At 37.1% G+C, this 21631-nt stretch overlaps 2 protein-coding genes across 2 annotated transcripts in view; one reads left to right on the top strand and one right to left on the bottom strand.

Moving 5' to 3' along the window:
- The window catches only part of DNAI7 (dynein axonemal intermediate chain 7), a gene marked incomplete at its 3' end in the record, with an annotated part of 76953 nt that overhangs the window by 11593 nt on the left and 43729 nt on the right, over positions 1-21631 (bottom strand). The window contains exon 10 of the mRNA XM_079715555.1: positions 1864-1939. Coding sequence (XP_079571681.1) covers positions 1864-1939 — 76 coding nt within the window. The remainder of the gene's footprint in view (positions 1-1863; positions 1940-21631) is intronic.
- Positions 17362-18780, top strand: LOC307059961 (WASH complex subunit 5-like; the record flags this gene model as incomplete). The annotated part of the gene is made up of 1 exon (XM_079714233.1): positions 17362-18780. The coding sequence occupies one exon, from the start codon at positions 17362-17364 to the stop codon at positions 18778-18780; it is 1419 nt and encodes a 472-aa protein (XP_079570359.1).

The following is a 21631-nucleotide window of genomic DNA, read 5'->3' as shown; positions in this document are numbered from 1 at the left end:
GCCCATATATGAAATGAAAGCTAATTTTTTTTTTTTTCAACAAAAATAGGCCCAGCTTATAGAAAAACAGGGATGGAGGTTTGAAAGTGAAGAAACTGGACTGGATAATCTTTGTGTTCAGACATTTTACAGGGAAATTCTATGATCCCATAAATCTCAGTGCACAATCAGGGGATATCTGATGTCACATACCATCATTCCCACCTTTCACTAAAATTCTTTCAATAGAGTGTAATAGATAAAAAGAGGAAATCAGACCCTTACAGGTTCCACCCTTGACTAGCTGTGTGACCTTATACAAGATATGCTAATTAACAACATTTCCTCAACAAATGCATATAATAGTAGTATCTATCTTCTACAATTTGGGGGAGCTGTGATTTAATACAAGAAAGGAGTTTAGAACTGGTGCCAGACCCATAGTAAAAATTCAGGAACTGCTAGTCTTATTACTTATCATTACAATTTTCCTCTCCCATTAAAGGAAGCACACCGAGATGGCACTGAATTTAACCCACAGAGATTAGGCACTGAAAATAAATGGAAATATCCAGAGAAAATTCCAGTTAAGCAATTGCCCTCTTTTCCTTGTATACATTCAATAAAATGTATACCTTAAGTAACTTTCAAATGTATCTAATTAATAGTCCATTTACCTGAAAAGAAAGTCAGAAAGAATACTGTGTCCCAATTTAGACTATTTATGATACATATTATTTGGGGATCACCATGTAGAAACCTTGGTATTATTGACAGAGTTTCATGAATTGAATATATTATCATATTTCTAACAGGAAAATTATCTCATAAGGATTATAGAAAAATTATAAAGATATAAACCTAGTTGACTGCTGACACAAAAGTGTATTGGAAAAAGTGAAGTAGACAAGAAGCCTGTTATAAAAAAGTATGCTAAGAAATATATAAAAAGTATATTCCTTAGAAGTTACTGGGAAAGAAGCATAATGATAAAGTTAGTGGAAAACATGTATATAAATCTCAAACTAAAAGATTTTCAAATTAGACATCACTATCATTTTGACATATTAAAACTATATCCAGTTTCTATTTGCCAGGATAAGACTGAATACAGAAGTGTTGAAAAATTTCTGATCATGTACATGTGCTTGAGAATGTTCAGTGCAACACTGCTTATAATAATAAAAAAATTAGAAATAATCTTATTGTCTACTAATAAGGATTTAAATAATGTCCCATTATTGGATGACATTATACAGATACTTTAAAAAGTAAGGTTACTGGGCTTCCCTGGTGGCGCAGTGGTTGAGAGTCCGCCTGCCGATGCAGGGGACGCGGGTTCGTGCCCCGGTGCGGGAGGATCCCACATGCCGCGGAGCGGCTGGGCCCATGAGCCATGGCTGCTGAGTCTGCGTGTCCGGAGCCTGTGCTCCGCAACGGGAGAGGCCACAACAGTGAGAGGCCCGCGTACCGCAAAAAAAAAAAAAAAAAAAAAAAAGTAAGGTTACCAATGTGCTCTGACTTAGAATCTTGTTGAATATTATTCATTTAAGCAGAATATATATTGTGTTCTATGTATGTATGTACAATGACAAATATTATTAGGTGAAAAAAAGTAATTTTCAACAAAAACATCTGTATGATATGATCCCATGGTTTTATTTAAAACCAAAAGAGAGAGAAACAGAGACAGACAGAGAGAGATTGCACAAATTTTGAAAAGTTGTTAACATTGGTTATAGCAGAAGACAGATGAGGAAGAATTTTCCCTTTATACTTCTGCAACATCTGAGTTTTTTTTTTTTTACAATGTCCCTGCATTTCTTTTATAAGCAGAAAAATCCCAATAAAATTAAATTCTAAAAATGTAATTTAGAGGAATACCTGCTAAAACTGTTTCACTTAATAATTTCATTTCCAGTTCATATTTTGTGGCTTCAGGTTCTTCCTGGACAGAACTCTACAGAGAACACAAGGACAGATGGGTGTGATTGTCAGTGTCTGCTGCAGCCCAGATTCACTCTCTTCCTGTTCCAGTTCCCACTAGATTTCTGCTACCTTAATTCCAGGGCCTCAGATGGACACTTGCTCTGGCCTAAAACTGGATTCAAAAACAATATTTAAAAAATTAATTTAAATGAGAGCACATCTCCACAGAACCTCACAAGGGCAGCAGCTAGCCTGCTCAGATTCTTTGCTGAAAACCCTTTGCTGAAAAGTGTAAAACAGAGAGACTAGGAAGCAATGCAAGCTATAAAAATATTTGTATTTGCATTTTGGTTTTAGCCAAGTTTTAGATTTTGCTTGATTTTGGCAATAAACTCTCTGATAGACTAATTCCAAAGCCTGCTTTTGGGTAAGCCTCTGAGGGGAATTAAAGATGCTATGTACCAAGTAATGTAGAAGACATCATTACATCCTGGTGTAGTAAAAAGAATACTACAAAAAGAGGACATAGGAATTTATATTTAAATCTGCCACTAACTTACCTTTGTGACCTTGAGCAAGTCATTTAACCATTATGGGCCTCAAATGCCTGATCTAACAACCCATTTGGTATGTAACTGTGTGCCAGACATATGATACCTCTTGTAAACAATCCTAAAAGATAGCTATTATTTTCATTTTACAGAAAAGGGAACTGAAGCTTAGGGAGATGACTGGTCTAAGGGTCAAATAAAATAATAAAAGTAAAGAATTTTGTACGCTGTAAAGTACTAGATAAATGCGGGATTATGAAAATTTGGTACGTGTGTGCTAATATTTGCAAACTGGATCACATCCAGCAAACTTCATTTGATCTCAAATACCACCTGTACTTTTCTACAGCAATAAAAGAATCTTATACCCGAATTCTAGTCAGAAGCTTAATGCCAGTTCATCCCACCATGCCTCTCACCCTCATCCACCATACAAAGCCAAGTCCCCCTTAGTAAATTATCTTTTCCCTACTCTCATCACGATATTGCCCTGTATCTTCCTCTTGACCAGTTTTAACACTATGCATTCTCTGCCAACTCTCTCCATCAGGCCTCTGACACTTCTCACTTATTAACTCATTCATTCAAAGAATTTTTATTGAGTGCCTAACTTGTACAGGCATCCATAGATGCTAGAAGTAAAAGGAAGGAAAAGACAAGGTCCCTGACTTAAGGAGCTGCCAGTCTATTAGGAAAGCAGGTAAACAAACAGGCATAATACCATTTGTGGGTGCTGTAGTGTAGTAAGGGGTCCACAATAGAATAGTAAGGAAGAACAGTTAATTCTGTGGGAGAAATAGTCTGTGGGTGGTGAAAAAAGGAAACGCTACCCAAAGGTGGTAAAGTTTGAACTAAATCTTGAAAGATAATTAGGTTTTCCCCAAAATGGTGGGAGGGAATTTTAAGTATGAGTGAAGGCAGAAAGGTATGAAGCAAAACAGAGGGTTACAGGCACCCCTGAGTAGTCAGGCATGGTTGGAATGAGACAGGCTAGGAGGGTGTAAAGATTTGAAGCTGGAGAGAGGCAGGCCAGCTTGTGGAGAGCTTTGGATGCCACTCTAAAGACTAGAATTTCCTCTGTGGGTAAGAGAGAGCCCCAAAAAGATTTTTACTAGGAAAGTAACATGAAGAAATTTGCATTTGGAAAGAGAATTCTGGTGCCCACCTGATGAATGTATTGCTTTGTAACGAGTAAGAAGTCCAAGGTAAGAGGATCAGGGCCTAACTCAAGATAGAAGCAATCAGGACCATTAGAAGGAGCATATGTGAGAGATGATAAGGAAGTAAATCAACATAACTTGGATGGCAACTGGATATAGAAGTAAGGCAAGGGACAGGCAAAGACTGATTTACAGATGCTTGGCTTAGGTAATAAGATGGATGGTGGTAACAATTACCAAGAAAAGAAAAGGAAGAATAGGTTTGGGGGAAAAAAGTAGTGAATTTGATTGTGGATATGTTGGATTTGAGGTGCCCATGGAACATCTAGGTAGCCTTTGATATTATCTACCATTAAAAAGCCAGTTGCATTTCTTTCTTACAGGAAGGATTTTCTCCAACAATAATATCAAAGATATCAAACCAACAAGTGAGTCAGCCTTTCCAATTCACATCTTCAAAAAGTTGAGAATTCTTCAGCATGTAGATCAAACTGGTTTTCTACCTTGCAGGGAGTCCAAGAATTTAGACTTTCTCAACAGAACGTTCTCCTTAATAACCACAGTACTTCAGTATGCAACAACAGGAATTTATCAGTGTCCGTATTATCACATAAGAGAATAATCTTGTATTTAAGTCAACACATTGCCTTTATCTAATTCATAATTTTTATAATTCTATGTTACTCTTTAGTTCAATTGACTCTTTTTGAAGTTAGACTTCTGGAGGAAGGAAGCAATGGGTCAGTTTACATTCTGATGCAAGTTCCTTACTCTTAATAACTATCCTAGAATGTTTTCCTGTCATTGCAGCTAGAACATACTCCTGCACAATAATTAAACTGCAAACCACATTTATTGATACTATAAGCCTTCATAGTTTTATACATTCTAAAACTCCTTGTGTTTGTTGGCAATGAAACTGAAAAAAAAACTTCTTTCTTCATATTAATATCATGTTTATATCTGCTAATGAAAAGTCTTCTTTCATCATAATTGTTTTAGAAAATTTTCCATGTATTATTTTTCTTCTAGCTAAACTTTAATAGTGTTTTGTCAAGTCTCAACAGTTACCAACTGAAATTTTTATTTGAATTGCACTAAATTTATAGATTATATAATAAATCTATCTAAAAAATAACATTCCTTAAAACTGTTTGCCTGGAAATGTTGACAGAATATGAAGCAGGGAAGGTAGTTAAAGTATAACTTTTCAATGACACCTTGGTTCAACAGGTATAGGAATTGGCTTATAACAGGGAAGAACTTCACAGAACACAAGCAATTTTTCATTGTAACTTGATTAATGTGCAGTTATTGTAGTGTGGAAATTATTTTAATATATGTGTAATTTGAATTTGATATAAAAACATATGCTGGGTCATGAATAGATCATGGAAACAGATTAGAAATTCCAGAAATAGATCTCAGGATCCACTTGGGAATTTAGCATATGGCATTTCAGATCAATAGAAAAAGCCTAGGTTTATATGGTAAGTGTTTTGAGACAGCTGGCTAAGATTTGAAATAAAATAAATTTAGATTCTCCCCATTTTACACTAAAATAAATTCCAGATGGATAAAAGATTTAAATGTGAAAACATAACGAAACCAATCAAAAGCCACAAAAATCATGAAAATATTAGAAGAGAACATGGGAGACTTGATATCAATAATTATCAATGAAATAGGTGATCTTGATATTGGACATCTGCAAAATGTCAGTACTGAATACTGTACACATTTGATAGAATGTCTTGAATTTTACTGTCCGTCAAGAGAATATCTACACAAAGGAAGTTCATTGACCTGAAATCCAATTTTTTCATCATCAAAAGATAATTTAACTACAGCTTCAGAATAAAGTGTTAGAATTGGTTCTTGATAAGGAATTGAAGATGAATTTTGAAAATTCAGCATCATATGCTTCATTTGTATAAAAGATAAGAATGATTACCCTGAGTGGGCCGAAGTCTCATTCATTCCTGTGGCTTTAATACCTTCTATAGGCCGGTGGTTCCCAAATCCATGCTAGTGATGCTCTTCAGGCCACATACACTGTGCTGCTCAGCCCTGGAAAGACAGTCTACACACACACGGTGGCTGGATCTGACTTTCCTCAGAACTCCAGGTTCACGTTTGCCTACTTGACATTTCCATTTGTGTGTTCCAAACTTACCATGTCGCCACCAAAATCCTCTGGTTTCTGTCACTCTCAACCAATTCAGCCCATACCTGTCCATCTCAGTAAATTGTGCTACCACCTTCTTAGTTCCCCAAATCAAAACTCAGCAGGATTTGTTTATTTTACCTCCCAAACATATCCAGCTTTCCATGTCTCTTACTACCACCTTTGTCCAAGCCACCATGACTTCTCATGCCTTTCTAGTACTACTGAACTCAATACCATGCTTCTACTCTGGCCCCTCATAATTTTTTATCTACATAATGGCCAGAATAACCTTTCAAGGTGATAAATCATGCCATTCTCATACTTAGAGCCCTCTAATGCCTTCCTACTGCATTTACAATAAAATCTTAACTTCTTCTTCTGGCCTACAAAGCCCTGCTTCACCTCGCTTCTGCTTTTCTCTCTGACATCATCACATATCACTCTCCTCTTTGCCCAATGTACATCAGTCCACTGGCCTTCTTCCTGGTCTTCACTTCTGTCTTATGACCTTTGCAGTAATTTTACCCTGAGATCAGAATATTTCTACCCTAATAATTACATAGCTGATTCTTCTGGTCATTTGGGTTTCAGCTTAAATAATAACTCATCATACAAGCCCTCCCTAAACACCCAATCTAGTTACCACCCTGATTAATTCTGTGCATGCCATTTATTAGTATCTGCTATTTTCCAGTTTTTTCTTATTTATTGTTGGTTTCTCCTGACTTGCAAGTAAATTGCGAGAGAAGGAATCTCATTTGTCCTTTACCACTGCCCTCTGAGGGCCAGAATAGTGCCTGGCATATAGAGGTAGGCATTCAATAAATATTTGCTGAATGAGTAAAGAAATAAGAACAAGGTCCAGGGTATGACAGGGGAAACAGGCTGAAGTAAGTCTGTAGGAAGTTAAAGGTTGATGAGTGCTAAAGCTAGGTTTTTCACGTGGGTTATCCTCATAGATTTTTAATTTATCCATGATGATGCCAAGAAGTCCATGAATCTCTAAGGCTATTTATTTCATGCCTCCACACTTTTCCCTCTGAGCAGAACAATTTCCTTTCCTTCCCATCTAAACTCCTCCATGCCTATCAAAAGATTTAGCTCAAAGGTTACCTCATCAGAGAAGACCTCCGGTCTGTTCATTCTGGGTTTTTTTTTTTTTTTTTTAATTCATTTTGATCTCTTAACTCCCATGCCTAATATCTCTTATTGCACATATTAGAGCGTACGGTAACTGTTACACTTATCCACAATCATGTCAAATTCCTCATAAAAGGCACTTAGTAAATTTTATATTTCATATATATGTTTTATATATTATATATACTCATATTTATATTAAATATATAATACATATATACTCATATTTATGTTAAATCTGGTATCTGTTTATTTATTTTTGGCTGCATTGGGTCTGTGTTGCTGTGTGGGGCTTTCTCTAGTTGCAGTGAGTTGGGGCTACTTTCCTTGTGGTGCGCAGGCTCCTCGTTGCAGTGGCTTCTCTTGTTGCGGAGCACAGGCACTAGGCATGCGGGCTCAGTAGTTGTGGCTCATGGGCTCTAGAGTGCAGGCTCAGTAGTTGTGGCGCACGGGCTTAGTTACTCCGCAGCATGTAGAATCTTCCCGGACCAGGCCTTGAACCCATGTGCCCTGCATTGGCAGGTGGATTCTTAACCACTGTGCCACCAGGGAAGCCCGAAAAAAACAATTTTTAACTTGAACTTTAAAAAGTTCAAAGGCCCATTATATCATGCATGCCCCTTAGATCACCAAACTATTTCTGAAGATAATTATTATTTTTAAAAAGCAACATTTCTCATATTTTGCTACACTTAAATTAGACTTTTCAAAAATTTTTCTAAGATATATTAATTGGAAAGACAGTATTAGCCAATACTGACATTATTGTAAATATTATTATTATTACACATTTAAATGAACTAAAATATGGTATTAAGAGCCCTCTAGTGGCAAAATTCTTAATAGACCCATGAAAAAGGAAGACAATTTGGACCATCCTCTAAACCTAAGAGATTTAATTTTTAAACTAAACCAAGTACTAAATACTTGGTATTTGTAATCACATCACATATCAAGCATAATTAAAGTATTTTGGGCCATAGATTCCTGCATTATTATACTAATATTTGCCTTGCAATCAGCCTCCAAATTTATTAAAAAGATACAAGAAATGTAATATTATATTACAATATGCCAACCTAAAATTATAAAAATAAGCAGCTTATCCTAAAGAAAAAGTTTTAAAAATAGAGAAATCTCTTCCTCTAAAGCCAAAACACAGTAAATTTGCCTACTGATCCTACAGGTAGTCCCTAATTTACATACACTCACACAAACACATGTACACATACACATACAAGTTAAATTTCATCAATTTATATGCCAGTTTAAAAAATGTATACCGTATTTTACCATACCAAGAAAACAGTGTTATGAGTGACATTTAGGGTTATGATAGCTTCTATATTGCCATGATTATAAAGGAATACAAACCTCACCACTGCCCATAAATATTGTTTCACATTCTGAGTTCCAACTGGACTGCAAGAAGCACACTTCTCCTGAGGCCGCTGTGGGGTTGGAAGTGAAGCCTCCCTATCATCACCTGTACTACGCCAGATCACTCCAGGGGTCACAACTGCTGAGGAGAGGGTCCCAAGAATCCCTAGTGACAAGCTTATAGATTCCCTAAAGTGGCAGAAATGGTTCCCAGCACACCCAACTGTAACTGAGAGTCTTAAGTGTCTCAAAAACACAGGATAATTTTAATGTGGGGACTGGTTGAATTCTTTGATACGAGTGATTGTTCTTACACAGGTTGTTCACAACAAATCAGACTCAAGTTAGGGCCTACTTTTAATCACTTAACCATCCATTCATTCGCTTATTCCTTCATTCATTCAATAAACATTTATCGAAACTCTATCACGTACCAGGCCCTGTGCTTACTGTAAATATTCAATCCATCAGGATATCCTCGTCCTCGAGATCATAATTTAGTGTTTAAGTTAAGAATTTTAATAATTAAACAGAATGATAAGAGCATGGTAAAGATACATCTAATTTAGTCTGAAAATAAGGGGAGAACTTTGTGGAGGTAAAATTGAAAGTGATAAAATAAAATTTATATTTTAAAGCAGGACTAGAAAATGTAAGCATAACATATTCCCTGCCTGAATTGGGCCCTCCCTAATGTACAATGTGCATCTGCATTATACATTAGCCAGACATCCTCAAAGGTGGGAATGCCTGCCACAAAGATCAATGTTTTTATCCTTTTTTCTGATGTCGGCAAAGTAACTTCTTAGATTAGCATTCTTTCACAATTCTGTAAGGGGTCATGGTGATTTACTGCTCACTTTGTACATGCTTACCTGGATTATGCATCTTTGGTGAACTTTATGTAAAATGTCAGTGTGTGATTTTGATGTACAATCCTTTGTCTTGAAAATGTATATGACTGTGCCTTCAACTTCTAACAAGTGGAACAGTTCTCAGACCTTCTGAGAATCTGTCTCCCAGGTTATAATTCTCAGTTTGGCTCAAATAAAATTCTATTTTTTCTTCTTAACTTGATTGTTAATTGAATTTTTGTCAACAAAGGTAAGTCTTAAAAAGACAAGTAGATGTTAGGTAAAGTGGATGAGGATGATGGGAGGAAGGGAATTTCACAAGGACAGAATAGCAAGTGGAGTGTCATAAAGGCTTATCATGAATTGTCCCTTTTTAAAAAGAAAAAATAAAAGGAAATATATTGTTTCATTTTCAATCAGGAAAGGAATGTGTGTTCAGTACTTATTTATTGAAAATTCAAACAATATAGAAGTGTAAAGAGAATAAAAAATCACTGATAGTATATCATCATCCCATCCTTCTCACACTCCCTCCTCTCTACTCCAAGATAGCCACTGTTTGGATAAGCAGGCTGCCAGATTTTTTCCTACGATTTCACAAATAAGTATTTTTTTCCCTTATAAAAACAGAACCCTATTGCAAATATAGTCTTGCATCTTGAAAAAAATATCTTAAAAATGCATCTTAGGTATTTTTCCATATAAAAGTATACATGTTCTAGTCCAAGATGGCAATGTAGGAGTATCCCGAAGCCACCTCCTCCCACAAACACACTAAATCTACAGCTGCATATGGAACAATTTTCTCTGAAAAAAACCCCGAAAACTAGCTGAGTGACTCCTACACATCGAGTGAATGGGAAAAAGCCCACACTGAAGCAGGTAGGAGAGGCTGAGACACAATCTCGCCATAAACCCACCCCTGTACAGCAAATCACAATCAGGAGGGAACTTACAAACATGAGCTTCTCCCCGAACAAAGAGATTGAACTGCACACCAGGCCTCAACTTTTAAAACTTGCACCTGAGAAACTAGCCCCCAAAACATCTAGCTTTGAAAGTCAAGAGGGCTTGCTTCCACCAGACCCAGAAGGCTATGCAAACTGAGAAGCAGTTTTTAAAGGGCCCCTGTGTGCAGACTCACCTGCCCCAGGGCCCAGGGCAGAGGTGGCCAACTGGAAAGCAACCTGACTTTCTGTGAAAGAGGCTTATTTGATTATCTTAAAGCGTAGGCCTGAGGGGCAGGCATCTACTATTTAACACACAGCTAGGGGGCCTACTGAATTACTCTTCAAAAACAAGAGGCCAGCAGGTGCCATATCTTTGTGCTCTCCTTCTATTTTGATCCAGATCACCAGGATCTCCCAAAAAGGAGCTTGTATCACCCAGCGGACACCTCTTGCTCACCTGTCTCTGGTGGCTGGTGGGGCTCACATTTACAGGTCCCAGGGACTGGAACAAATGAAGAAAGAGTTCTTAACTGGCTACCACCCCCAGGGCACAGCAGAGAGGCGACACACCCAGGAGCTCAGTCTTTCTGTGAAAGAGGCTTATTAGTTTATCTTCATAGCTGTGGCTTGAGGAGTAGGCTTCTAACTGAACACACATCTAAGGGCCCACTGTAATCCTCCCTAGAGACCTCAGAAGGAAGGCACTATCTCTCTTGAGCACCAGTGTTTCCCAGGGGAAGCTTGTACATGTGTCTGGTGCCCTGGTTTTTACATTTGGTGCCCTGGTTTTTCTGGCTGCTGCCCAGGGCCTGGCCCTTGATTGCCTGGTTCTGGTGGCCAGCAGAGCTTGTATTCATGAGTTCAACAGGATGGTAGAAAAGAAAGAAACAGTTCTTAACTGGCTATCACCTCAAGGCTCAGCTCAGAGGGAGCAGAAAATCCCAGAAGACTATCTCCCAGTCCTCCCCTGAAAGATGCATACTTGTATACTTTAAACTTTGTTGCTTGAAGGTCTGGCTTCCAATCAGCCTGGACCTAGGTGCTGACTGAGCTCCTTCCTTTCGGGACACTGACAGGTCTTGGTACACCCTCAACTATTGGGAGCCACTAAAAATAAAGTAGGTGCTTGGACAATCACAAAGAATTGAGAGACAACCAAGGTAGTGTTGGAGGATATATTTCATCTCCTACACTAGACTACTCCTTCAATACTGGGAGAGGTGGCTGTTTTATCTAACCAATACAGAGAGTCAAGAAAAGTGAAGAAACAGATGAATATATTCCAAACAAAAGAACAAGATAAAACCTCAGAAAAAGACCTTAATGAAACAGATGAGTGACTTACCTGATAAAGAGCTCAGAACAATGGTTGTAGAGATGCTAACTGAGCCTAGGAGAAGAATAAAGGAACATACTGAGAATCTCAACAAAGATAAAATATAAGAAAGTACCAAATAGAAGTCACAGAGCCAAAGAATACAATAACTGAACTGAAAAGTACAACAGAGAAATTCAATAGCAGATTAGATAAAGCTGGAAAAAACGATCTGAGAACTCACAGACAAGGCAGTAGAACTCACCCAAACAAAAAGAAAAATGAAAGATAGCTTAAGAGACTTATGGAACAACATCAAGCAGACCAACATTTGCATTATGGGGGTCCCAGAAGGAGATGAGAGAGACAAGGGGGCAGAAAACTTATTTGAAGAAATAATGGATGAAAACTTCCCAACCTAGGGAAGGAAACAGACATTCAGATCCAGGAAGCCTAGAGAGTACCAAAAAAGATAAATTCAAAGAAGCCCACACCAAGACATTTTATAATTAAAGTGTCAAAAGTTAAAGACAAGGAAGAATCTTAAAAACAGCAGGAGAAAAGCAACTTGTTACATACAAGGGAACCCCCATAAGATTACCAGTATATTTTTCAGCAGAAAATTTGCAGGCCAGAAGGGAGTGGCATAATGTATTCAATGAGCTAAAAGAAAAAAAAAAAAAGAGACACACACAAAAACCGAAGCAAGAATACTTTACCCGTCAGTGTTTTCATACAGAATTGAAGAACAGAGAAAGAGTTTTCCAGACAAGCAAAAGCTAAAGGAGTTCATCATCACTAGACCAGCCTTACAAGGAATGTTAAAGGGACTTCTTTAAACTGAAATGAAAGGGTGCTAATTAGTAACAGGAAAACATATGAAAGTATAAAGAAAAATATATGTATAATTCAGAATAATGTTGTAAAAATGGTGGGTTAATCACTTATAAAGCTAGTATGAATGTTAAAAGACAAAGTAGTAAAAATAAATATAACTACAATATTTTGTTGAGAATAACACAAGATAAAAATATGTAAATTATGACATCAAAAACATAAAATGTGGTGAGGGGTAAAAGTGTAGAGCTTTAGAATACATTCAAACTTAAGTTGTTATCAATTTAAAATAGATTGTTATAAATATAAGTTGTTTTATGTAAGTCTTGTGGTAACCACAAAGCAAAAACCTATTGTAAATACACAAAAGACAAAGATAAAAGAATCTAAGCATACCAGTACAGAAAATCATCAAATCACAAAGAAAGAGAACAAGAAAAGAAGAAAGGAACAGAGGAATTACAAAACATCCAGAAAACAATGACCACAATGGCAGTAAGTATATACCTATCAATAAATACCTTAAATGTACATGGGGTAAATTTTCCAATCAAAAGACATAGACTGGCTGAATGGATAAAAACACAAGACCCAGCAATGTGCTGCCTGTAAGAGACTCACTTTAAATATAAATACACACACAGACTGAAAGTGAAAGCATAAAAAGGGATATTTTATGCAAATAGAAACCAAAAGAAAGCTGGGGCAGCTATACTTTTATCAGCAAAAATAGACTTTAAGAAAAAGAGTGTAATAAAAGACAAAGAAGGTCATTACATAATGATAAAAGAGTTAATCTAATAAAAGAATATAACATTTGTAAATATTCACACACCCAACATAGGAGCACCTAATATATATAGCAAACAGACATAAAGGGAGAAACAGAAAGCAATACAATAATAGTAGGAGACTTTAACACCCTACTTTCATCAATGGATAGATCATCCAGACAGAAACCAATAAGAAAACATTGGCCTTAAACAACACATTAGACAAGATAGACTTAACAGACATATACAGAATATTTCATCCAAAAGCAACAGAATACCCTTCCTTCTCAAGTGCACATGGAACATTCTCCAGGGTAGATCATATGTTAGGCCACAGAACAAATCTTAATAAATTTAAGAAAACTAGAATCATATCAAGCATCTTTTCAGACAACAATGGTATGAAACTAGAAAACAATTACAAGAAAAAAAACTAGAAAATTCACAAACATGTGGGGCTTAAACAACATACTACTGGACAACCAATAGGTCAAAGAAGAAATCAAAAAAATATCTCAAGACAAATGAAAATGGAAATAAAATATACCAAAACTTATGGGATAAGGCAAAAAAGGTTGTAAGACAGAATTTCACAGCGATAAATGCCTACATCAAGAAACAAAAAAGATCTATAAACTACCTAACTTTACATCTCAAGAAACTGGAAAAAAGAACAAATGAAGCCCAAAATTAGTAGAAGGAAGGAAATAACAAAGATCAGAGCAGAAATAAATGAAATAGAGACTAAAAAGACAATAAAAAGATCAATAAAACTAAGAGCTTTTTTTTGCAAAGGTAAACAAAATTGACAAAGCTTTAGGTAGATTTACAAAGAAAAACCTTAACCCTAACTCCTAACCCAGGCCCTCCACCCAAACCCAAACCCTAAACCTAACCCCTGGTTCATACCTGTAACCTTACCTGTACTATAAACCCTAACTTAACCAAAAAGCCATAAAATCATGTATCATATAACCATATAGCTATAGTCATAAACCATAACCATAAACCATAAACCTAACCATAACCAGAAATTGAAACCAGAACCATAATCCATAAATTATAACCAGAAACTGAAATCAGAACCACAAACCATAATTTATAACCAGAAACAATATACATAACCAGAAACCACATCCATAAGCCATCAACCATAACCATTAACTATAACCATAACTAAAATATAAACCATAAATTATAAACCATATACTATAACCATAAACTCTAACCTTAACCCAGCCCCAGGTCAGCTCCCATACTAGCCCCAGCCCTAGGCTTAGTCCGCTAAATCAGCTGTCCCCAACCTTTCTGGCACCAGGGACCGGTTTCGTGGAAGACAATTTTTCCACGGATGGGAAGGGGAGGGAGGCGGGGGTGATGGTTCAGGCGGTAATGCAAGCACTGGGGAGCAATGGCAAGAGGCAGATGAAGCCTGGCTTGCTTACCTGCCGCTCACCTCTTGCTGTGCAGCCAGTTCCTAACAGGCAGCAGACCAGTAGCAGTCCGTGGCCCGCGGGTTGGGGACCCCTGCTCTGAACAACTAACACCAACCCCAATCTAATCAAATCATACAAAGACATTATAAAAAGAAAACTACAGATCAACATTCCTTCTAAATATAGATGTAAGAATCCTTCACAAAATAATAGAAATATGAAACCAACAGCATATTGAAAAGATTATGCACCAAAAGCAAGTGTCTCTACACCAGAAATTCCAGGTTGTTAATATACTGAACCAAGCAATGTAATAGATTATTAAATTAAAACCATGTAATGTAATACATGACAATTATTGCATGTTCATGTAACTTGATGCAGAAAAAGCTTTAAACAAATGCCAGTGCAATTTCATCATATAAACACAAAAGTAGGAGGAAAGGGACATTCATTCGATATGATACAAAGCATTAGACAAAACACACAGGAAGTATCATGCTCAATGTTGAGGACTGAAAGGTTTATCCCTGCTGGCTTTCACCATTGTTACAATATGGTACTGGAAATTCTACCCAGAGCAATGAGGAAAAACATAAAAGGCATCCACATATGAAAGGAGAAAGTAAAACCATGGCTATTCACAGACACAGATGACAGCATCTTACATATGTTTCCAAAGGATCAACAGAAAAATCATTTGAGCTAGTCAACTAATATCAGCAAAGTTAGAGGACAAAATATCAATACACAAAAATCTGTTTATTTGTATGTACTAGCAATAAATATTCTCAAAAGGAATTTAAGAAGACAGTCACATTTTAAATAATGTCAACACCAATAAAATATTTAGGAATAGATTTAATCAAGGTGCAAGACTGTACACTGAAAATCATAAAACATAGCTGAAAGAAATGAAGAAAACCTAAATAATGAGAAGACATCCCATGGTGATAGAAAGACTTAATATTGTTAAGATGGCAATAGTACATAATGCGATCTACAGATTCAATGTGATTCCTATGAAAATTCTTGAAGGCTTTTGGGAAGAAATACACAAGCTTATCCTAACATTCATATGAAATTTCAAGGGACCCCAAAGAGCCAAAACAATCTCAAAAATCAAAGTTGGAGGCTTACTCTTCCCAATTTCACATGTTAATACACAGCAACAGTAAATAAAACATTGTGATACTGGCATTGAGATATACATATAGATCAGTGGGATTGAATGGAAAACTGAGAAATAAACACATCCATCTATAGTCAATTGATTTTTGACAAGGGCGGAAAATATTAAATTGGGGAAAGAATGATCTTGTCAACAGATGGTGCTAGGCAACTGGCTATCTATGTACAGAGGGATGAAATTGGACTCTTACCTCATACCACATACAAAAATTAACTCAAAATAGACAAAAGGCTTAGTCAGCCCTCCATATATGTGGGTTCTGCATCCACAAATTCAATCAATTGTGGATCAAAAATAATCCAAAAAATAATTCTAGGTTACAAAGTGAAAAACTTGAATTTGCCTTGCTGGTAACTATTTACATAGCATTTACATCATATTTACAACTATTTATATAACATTTACATTGTATTAGGTATTATAAGTAATCTTGAGATGATTTAAAGTATATGGGAATATGTGTGTAGGATATATGCAAATATTATGCTATTTTATATAAGGGACTTGACCATCTGTGAATTTTGGTATCCACAGGGCAGTCCTGGAACCATTCCTTCATGGATACTGAGGAATGACCGTATAAACTCTAGAAGAAAACATGGGGATAAATCTTCATGACCTTGGATTTAGCAATGGTTTCTTAGATCTGACACCAAGGCACAGGCAATGAAAGAAAAAAATTGGATTTCCTCAAAATTAAAAACTTTTGTGCATCAAAAACACTATCCAGAAAGTGGAAGAAAGACAGCCCACAGAATGGAAGAAAATATTTGCACATTTTAATAGATCTGGTAAAAGTCTGTTATCCAGAATATATCAAGAACTTTTACAACTCATCAACAAAAAGACAAAGAAGTCAATTTTTTAAATGGACAAAGGACTTGAATAGATCCTTCTCCAGATGAGACATACACATGGTCCACAAGCACATGAAAAGATGTCAAATATCAAAATAGTAAAAATGGTGTGAGGCCATGGGCAATTATTAGGGTGGTAGCCTCTACAAAACTTCAAGGTGTTTGGATGAGGATAGCTACAATGACAAGTGCCACGTGGTTAACAGAGGAGTATGTGATGAGTGATTTTAAGTCTGTTTGGTGCAAACAGATTAAGCTGGTTATAATTATTCCTCATAAGGATAATATAAGGGATGGATCCACTATGTAGTTTAAGGGGTTTAGGATTATTGTGATTTGTAGTATACCACAGGCACCAAGTTTGAGTAGTACAGCTGCAAGAACTACAGATCTGGCAGTGGGAATTCTACATGCCCCTTTGGCCGTCAGAGGTGTAGTCTGTAGAGGGGCATTTTTTACTATAAAAGCTATCATGCATGCTAATCAGATGAAAATATTGAATCAAGAGTTAGATATTGTTTGGGCTCAGTACTGGATTATTAAAAAGTTTAATGGGAGGGAGCCCCGGGCGGAAGCCGGGGTCCGGCCGTCTCTGGGTAAGGGCTGTGGGTGGAGGGGGACCCCTGCGGAAACGGGGGGGTGGGGGCCGGAAAGCTAACTCCGCGCGCGACCGCCGGCCCTGCGCTTGCGCCCTGGCGCGGCCCGCGTGACAGGTCCTTTAATGGAGCGGCCAGTGTATCTGCAGACCTGGTTTCATCTGATGATTTACAGACCCCAGCTCTGAAGCCAGTTACACATTTCCCTGTGGCCGGGCACAGAGTAGTTGATTATCCTCACGATGTTGGACTTTTTGGCTGAGAATAACCTCTGTGGCCAAGCAATCCTAAGAATTGTTTCCTGTGGCAACGCCATCATTGCTGAACTTCTGAGGCTCTCTGAGTTTATTCCTGCTGTATTCAGGTTAAAAGACCGAGCTGATCAACAGAAATATGGAGATATCATCTTTGATTTCAGCTATTTTAAGGGTCCAGAATTATGGGAAAGCAAACTGGAAGCTAAGCCAGAGCTACAGGATTTAGATGAAGAGTTTCGGGAAAACAACACAGAAATTGTGACCAGATTTTATTTAGCATTTCAAAGTGTGCATAAATATATTGTAGACTTAAACAGATATCTAGATGAACTCAATGAAGGTGTTTATATTCAGCAAACCTTAGAAACGGTGCTTCTCAATGAAGATGGAAAACAACTTCTATGTGAAGCACTGTACTTATATGGAGTTATGCTCCTGGTCATCGACCAAAAGATTGAAGGAGAAATCAGAGAGAGAATGCTCGTTTCTTACTATCGATACAGTGCTGCTCGATCTTCTGCTGATTCGAATATGGATGATATTTGTAAGCTGCTTCGAAGTACAGGTTATTCCAGCCAACCAGGAGCCAAAAGACCACCCAACTATCCTGAGAGTTACTTCCAGAGGGTGCCTATCAACGAGACCTTCATCAGCATGGTCATCGGTCGGCTAAGATCTGATGATATTTACAACCAGGTCTCAGCGTATCCATTGCCAGAACATCGGAGCACAGCTCTGGCAAATCAGGCCGCCATGTTGTATGTAATTCTCTACTTTGAGCCTTCCATTCTTCATACCCATCAAGCAAAAATGAGAGAGATAGTGGATAAATACTTTCCAGATAATTGGGTAATTAGTATTTACATGGGGATCACAGTTAATCTAGCAGATGCTTGGGAACCCTACAAAGCTGCAAAAACTGCTTTAAACAATACCCTGGACCTTTCAAACGTCAGAGAGCAGGCAAGCAGATACGCTACTGTCAGCGAAAGGGCGCACGCACAAGCGCAGCAGTTCCTGAAAGAAGGTTGTTTGAGGGAGGATCTGGTTCTGGATAACATCCCGAGGCTTCTGAACTGCCTGAGAGACTGCAATGTCACCATTCGATGGCTGATGCTTCATACCGCAGACTCAGCCTGTGACCCAAACAACAAACGCCTTCGTCAGATCAAGGACCAGATTCTAACAGACTCTAGGTACAATCCCAAGATCCTCTTTCAATTGCTGTTGGATACTGCACAATTTGAGTTTATACTCAAAGAGATGTTCAAGCAAATGCTTTCAGAAAAGCAGGCCAAATGGGAACATTACAAGAAGGAGGGCTCAGAGCGGATGACGGAGCTTGCTGATGTCTTTTCAGGAGTGAAACCCCTAACCAGAGTGGAGAAAAATGGTAATTGCTGAAGAGGAATTATTGGTGTGTTTGAAAAGTATACACATTATTAGAAACCAGCAGAGTAAAAAGTCATTACCGTGTCCTCATTGTATGCTGGGATGTTGCTAATGAAGATCAGAAGTTTAGTTTTGGCTGCTCCACCCTTGTGCTCCCTTGGGCAATCTCATATTCTCTCTGGACTTCAGGTTTCTTATCTTTGAAGTAAGAGGTTGGGCTAAATCATGGGTTCTTGTACTCCGGTTCATAAATACAATAGTATTTTATGGAGTCATATCCTCCCCCCACCACCATAGTATGCAAAACTGGTGTGTCATTAGTGTGTAATTTTATGTGCGTGGGGATGGGGGGCATAACTTTCATGATCTTCTTAGAAGGATACTTCACCCAAGAATATTAATGACTGCTAACATAAATGATATCTAAGAATCTTGTGTTCAGTCCTATTTGGTTCTTCTTCACCGACGCATCTGCCATCTAGTGGCACAAGAGGGGACCTGCAGACTGTTTTGAAACAACATAGCTCAAGTTTTACTTTAACAATTTTAATCTTGCTTATTTTAGGAAATTTTATCTATAGGAAAATTGTGGTATCACTTCAAATTTTTGAAGGATCCTGTCCTATAGATAGGATCCTTTCAAATTGCCCCTGAAAGACCATTCTGAATTTTAAGGTGACAAATTAAACTATTTTTTTTGATGCTTAATATTTGTTTTAACTGTCAAATTTGTTTCCAATAAAGTTAACTATACAGTAAAAAAAAAAAAAAAAGTTTAATGAACCTATAATATTTTGGATATATACTACAGCAACTAGAAGTGGAAGAGATCATACTAGTGCGTAAAATAAAAAGTAAATTCCTGCAGTGAGTAGTTCTGTTTGGTTTCCTCAGTGAGAGATAGTAGTTAATGCTGGGACTAGTGTTTTTTCGAATAAGAATAGAATCAAATCAATCCTGTGGCAGTGAAAGTTATAATTAGGAATATCTGTAGCATAAATAGTATAGTGATATATAGGGGCAGTGATTTGAGCTAGTGATTCTTTAGATAGGAGGAATTGGCTGGCTATGAGTATTAGTGATGAGTCATGTCAAAGTAAAAGTGCTGATAGAGAATCAGAGAAGATTAATGAAAAGTTACAGCTGTTGTCATTAAATTGGTTAAGAAGGAATAAGCTAATAAAACTAGTAAACTGAAAGTGGTGGTATTAATTCAAATTATATATTTTTAATAATTTTAGTGGTATTAATATAATAGGTGGCATAATAATTTTTAAAACTGGAGAAGGTTGAGATATTGTACATAATCAATATCATAGCTGTTTGATACTATTACTAGCAGGGGTAATCCTAGTGTGGCTTTGCAGGCTGTGAAAACTGGTAAGATGATGGGTATTATGCTAGCTAGAGGGAAATGGATGTTTAGGATTATTAGGGTTGCCATAATGAATAATGATATTATTCCTTCCAGAAATAGTAGGGAGGATATTAAGTGGAATTGGTATATTAATACTCCCTAAGGGAAACTGTAAATGCTAGAATAATATTTACGTAGACTAAAGGAACTTGATAATTATGAATTTAATCATAATTTAATGAGCCAAAATAATTTGCTTTAATTTAAACTACCATATTTGGTCCCCTCTAACCCCTTTTGAGTCCGCTTGTAGGCTAAACGTATTGCTAGCAGTGAAATTAGGAGTAGCGCTATAATGAGTATTGTTATTAGATTGTTTGTTTGGGACGCTGAGGGTAAGGGCAGAAGGGTCATTTCTAGGTCAAAGTGGAGAACCATAATGGACACTGTGAAAAATTTTATGAAAAAGAGTAGGCATGCTGATCCTATAGTGTCAAATCCACATTTGTAAGGACTTGATTTTTCTGTGTGTTTAGTTGGGGAAGTTAGAATGTGATAAATACAAGTAACGAAGCTTTTTTGGATGATGTCTTGTCATCACTGATACATTGTTAGGATGTTGGTTAATAAGCCCAAGGATAATAAAAATGTTGAGTTTAAATGGAATCATATGACTAGACCAGATGCTCTGTGAGGGGCTGAGAGGGCTCCTGTAAGAGGTCAGGGGCTGGGATTTACTATATGGAATGCATGGGTTTCGTGGGTCATTATGTGTCATTGTGTAAGTAGAGGCTTACTAGCCGGGTGCATACGTACGCTGGAATAAGGGCTGCTGCAAATTCAAGGATCGTGAGTAGAATGAGAATAACAAAGGTAATGAAGGCTGTGGTAGCGATAATGCTTATTAGGGCCAGGGTTGCCCCTTCAATTAAATAAATTAATAGATGGCCAGCTGTGATATTAGTCATTAGTCATACAGCTAGGGCCATTGGTTGGACAAATAAGCCAACAGTTTCAATAATTACTAGCACAGGGATAAGAGAAATTGGTGTTCCTTGTGGTAGAAAGTGGGCTAGAGATGCTTTTGTTTTATGGTGGAAGCATAATTACAGTTCCTGCTCATAAAGGGATTGCTATTGCCAAATCTATTGCAAGTTGTGTGGTGGGTGTAATGAATGTGGTTAAGAGACCACTATTTATACTATAAACAAAAATTACCTCAAAATGGATTAAACATTTGAACATAGATCTGAAACCACAAAACTCCTAAAAGAAAACATAGGTGGGGTAAAATCCTTGACGTCAGTCTTGGTGATGATTTTTTGGATTTGATACCAAAAGCAAATATAGCAAAAGCAAAAATAAACAAATGGGACAACATCAAACTAGAAAGCTTCTACACGGCAGAAGAAACGACTGACAAAATGAAAAGGCAACCTACCAAATGTGAGAAAATATTTGCAAATCAAATATCTGGTAAGAAGTTAATATTCAAAATGCATAAAG

Source organism: Hyperoodon ampullatus (genome assembly GCF_949752795.1).
Source record: "Hyperoodon ampullatus genome assembly, chromosome: 11".
Taxonomy (NCBI): domain Eukaryota; kingdom Metazoa; phylum Chordata; class Mammalia; order Artiodactyla; family Ziphiidae; genus Hyperoodon; species Hyperoodon ampullatus.
This window is presented reverse-complemented; position numbering and strand designations above follow the sequence as displayed.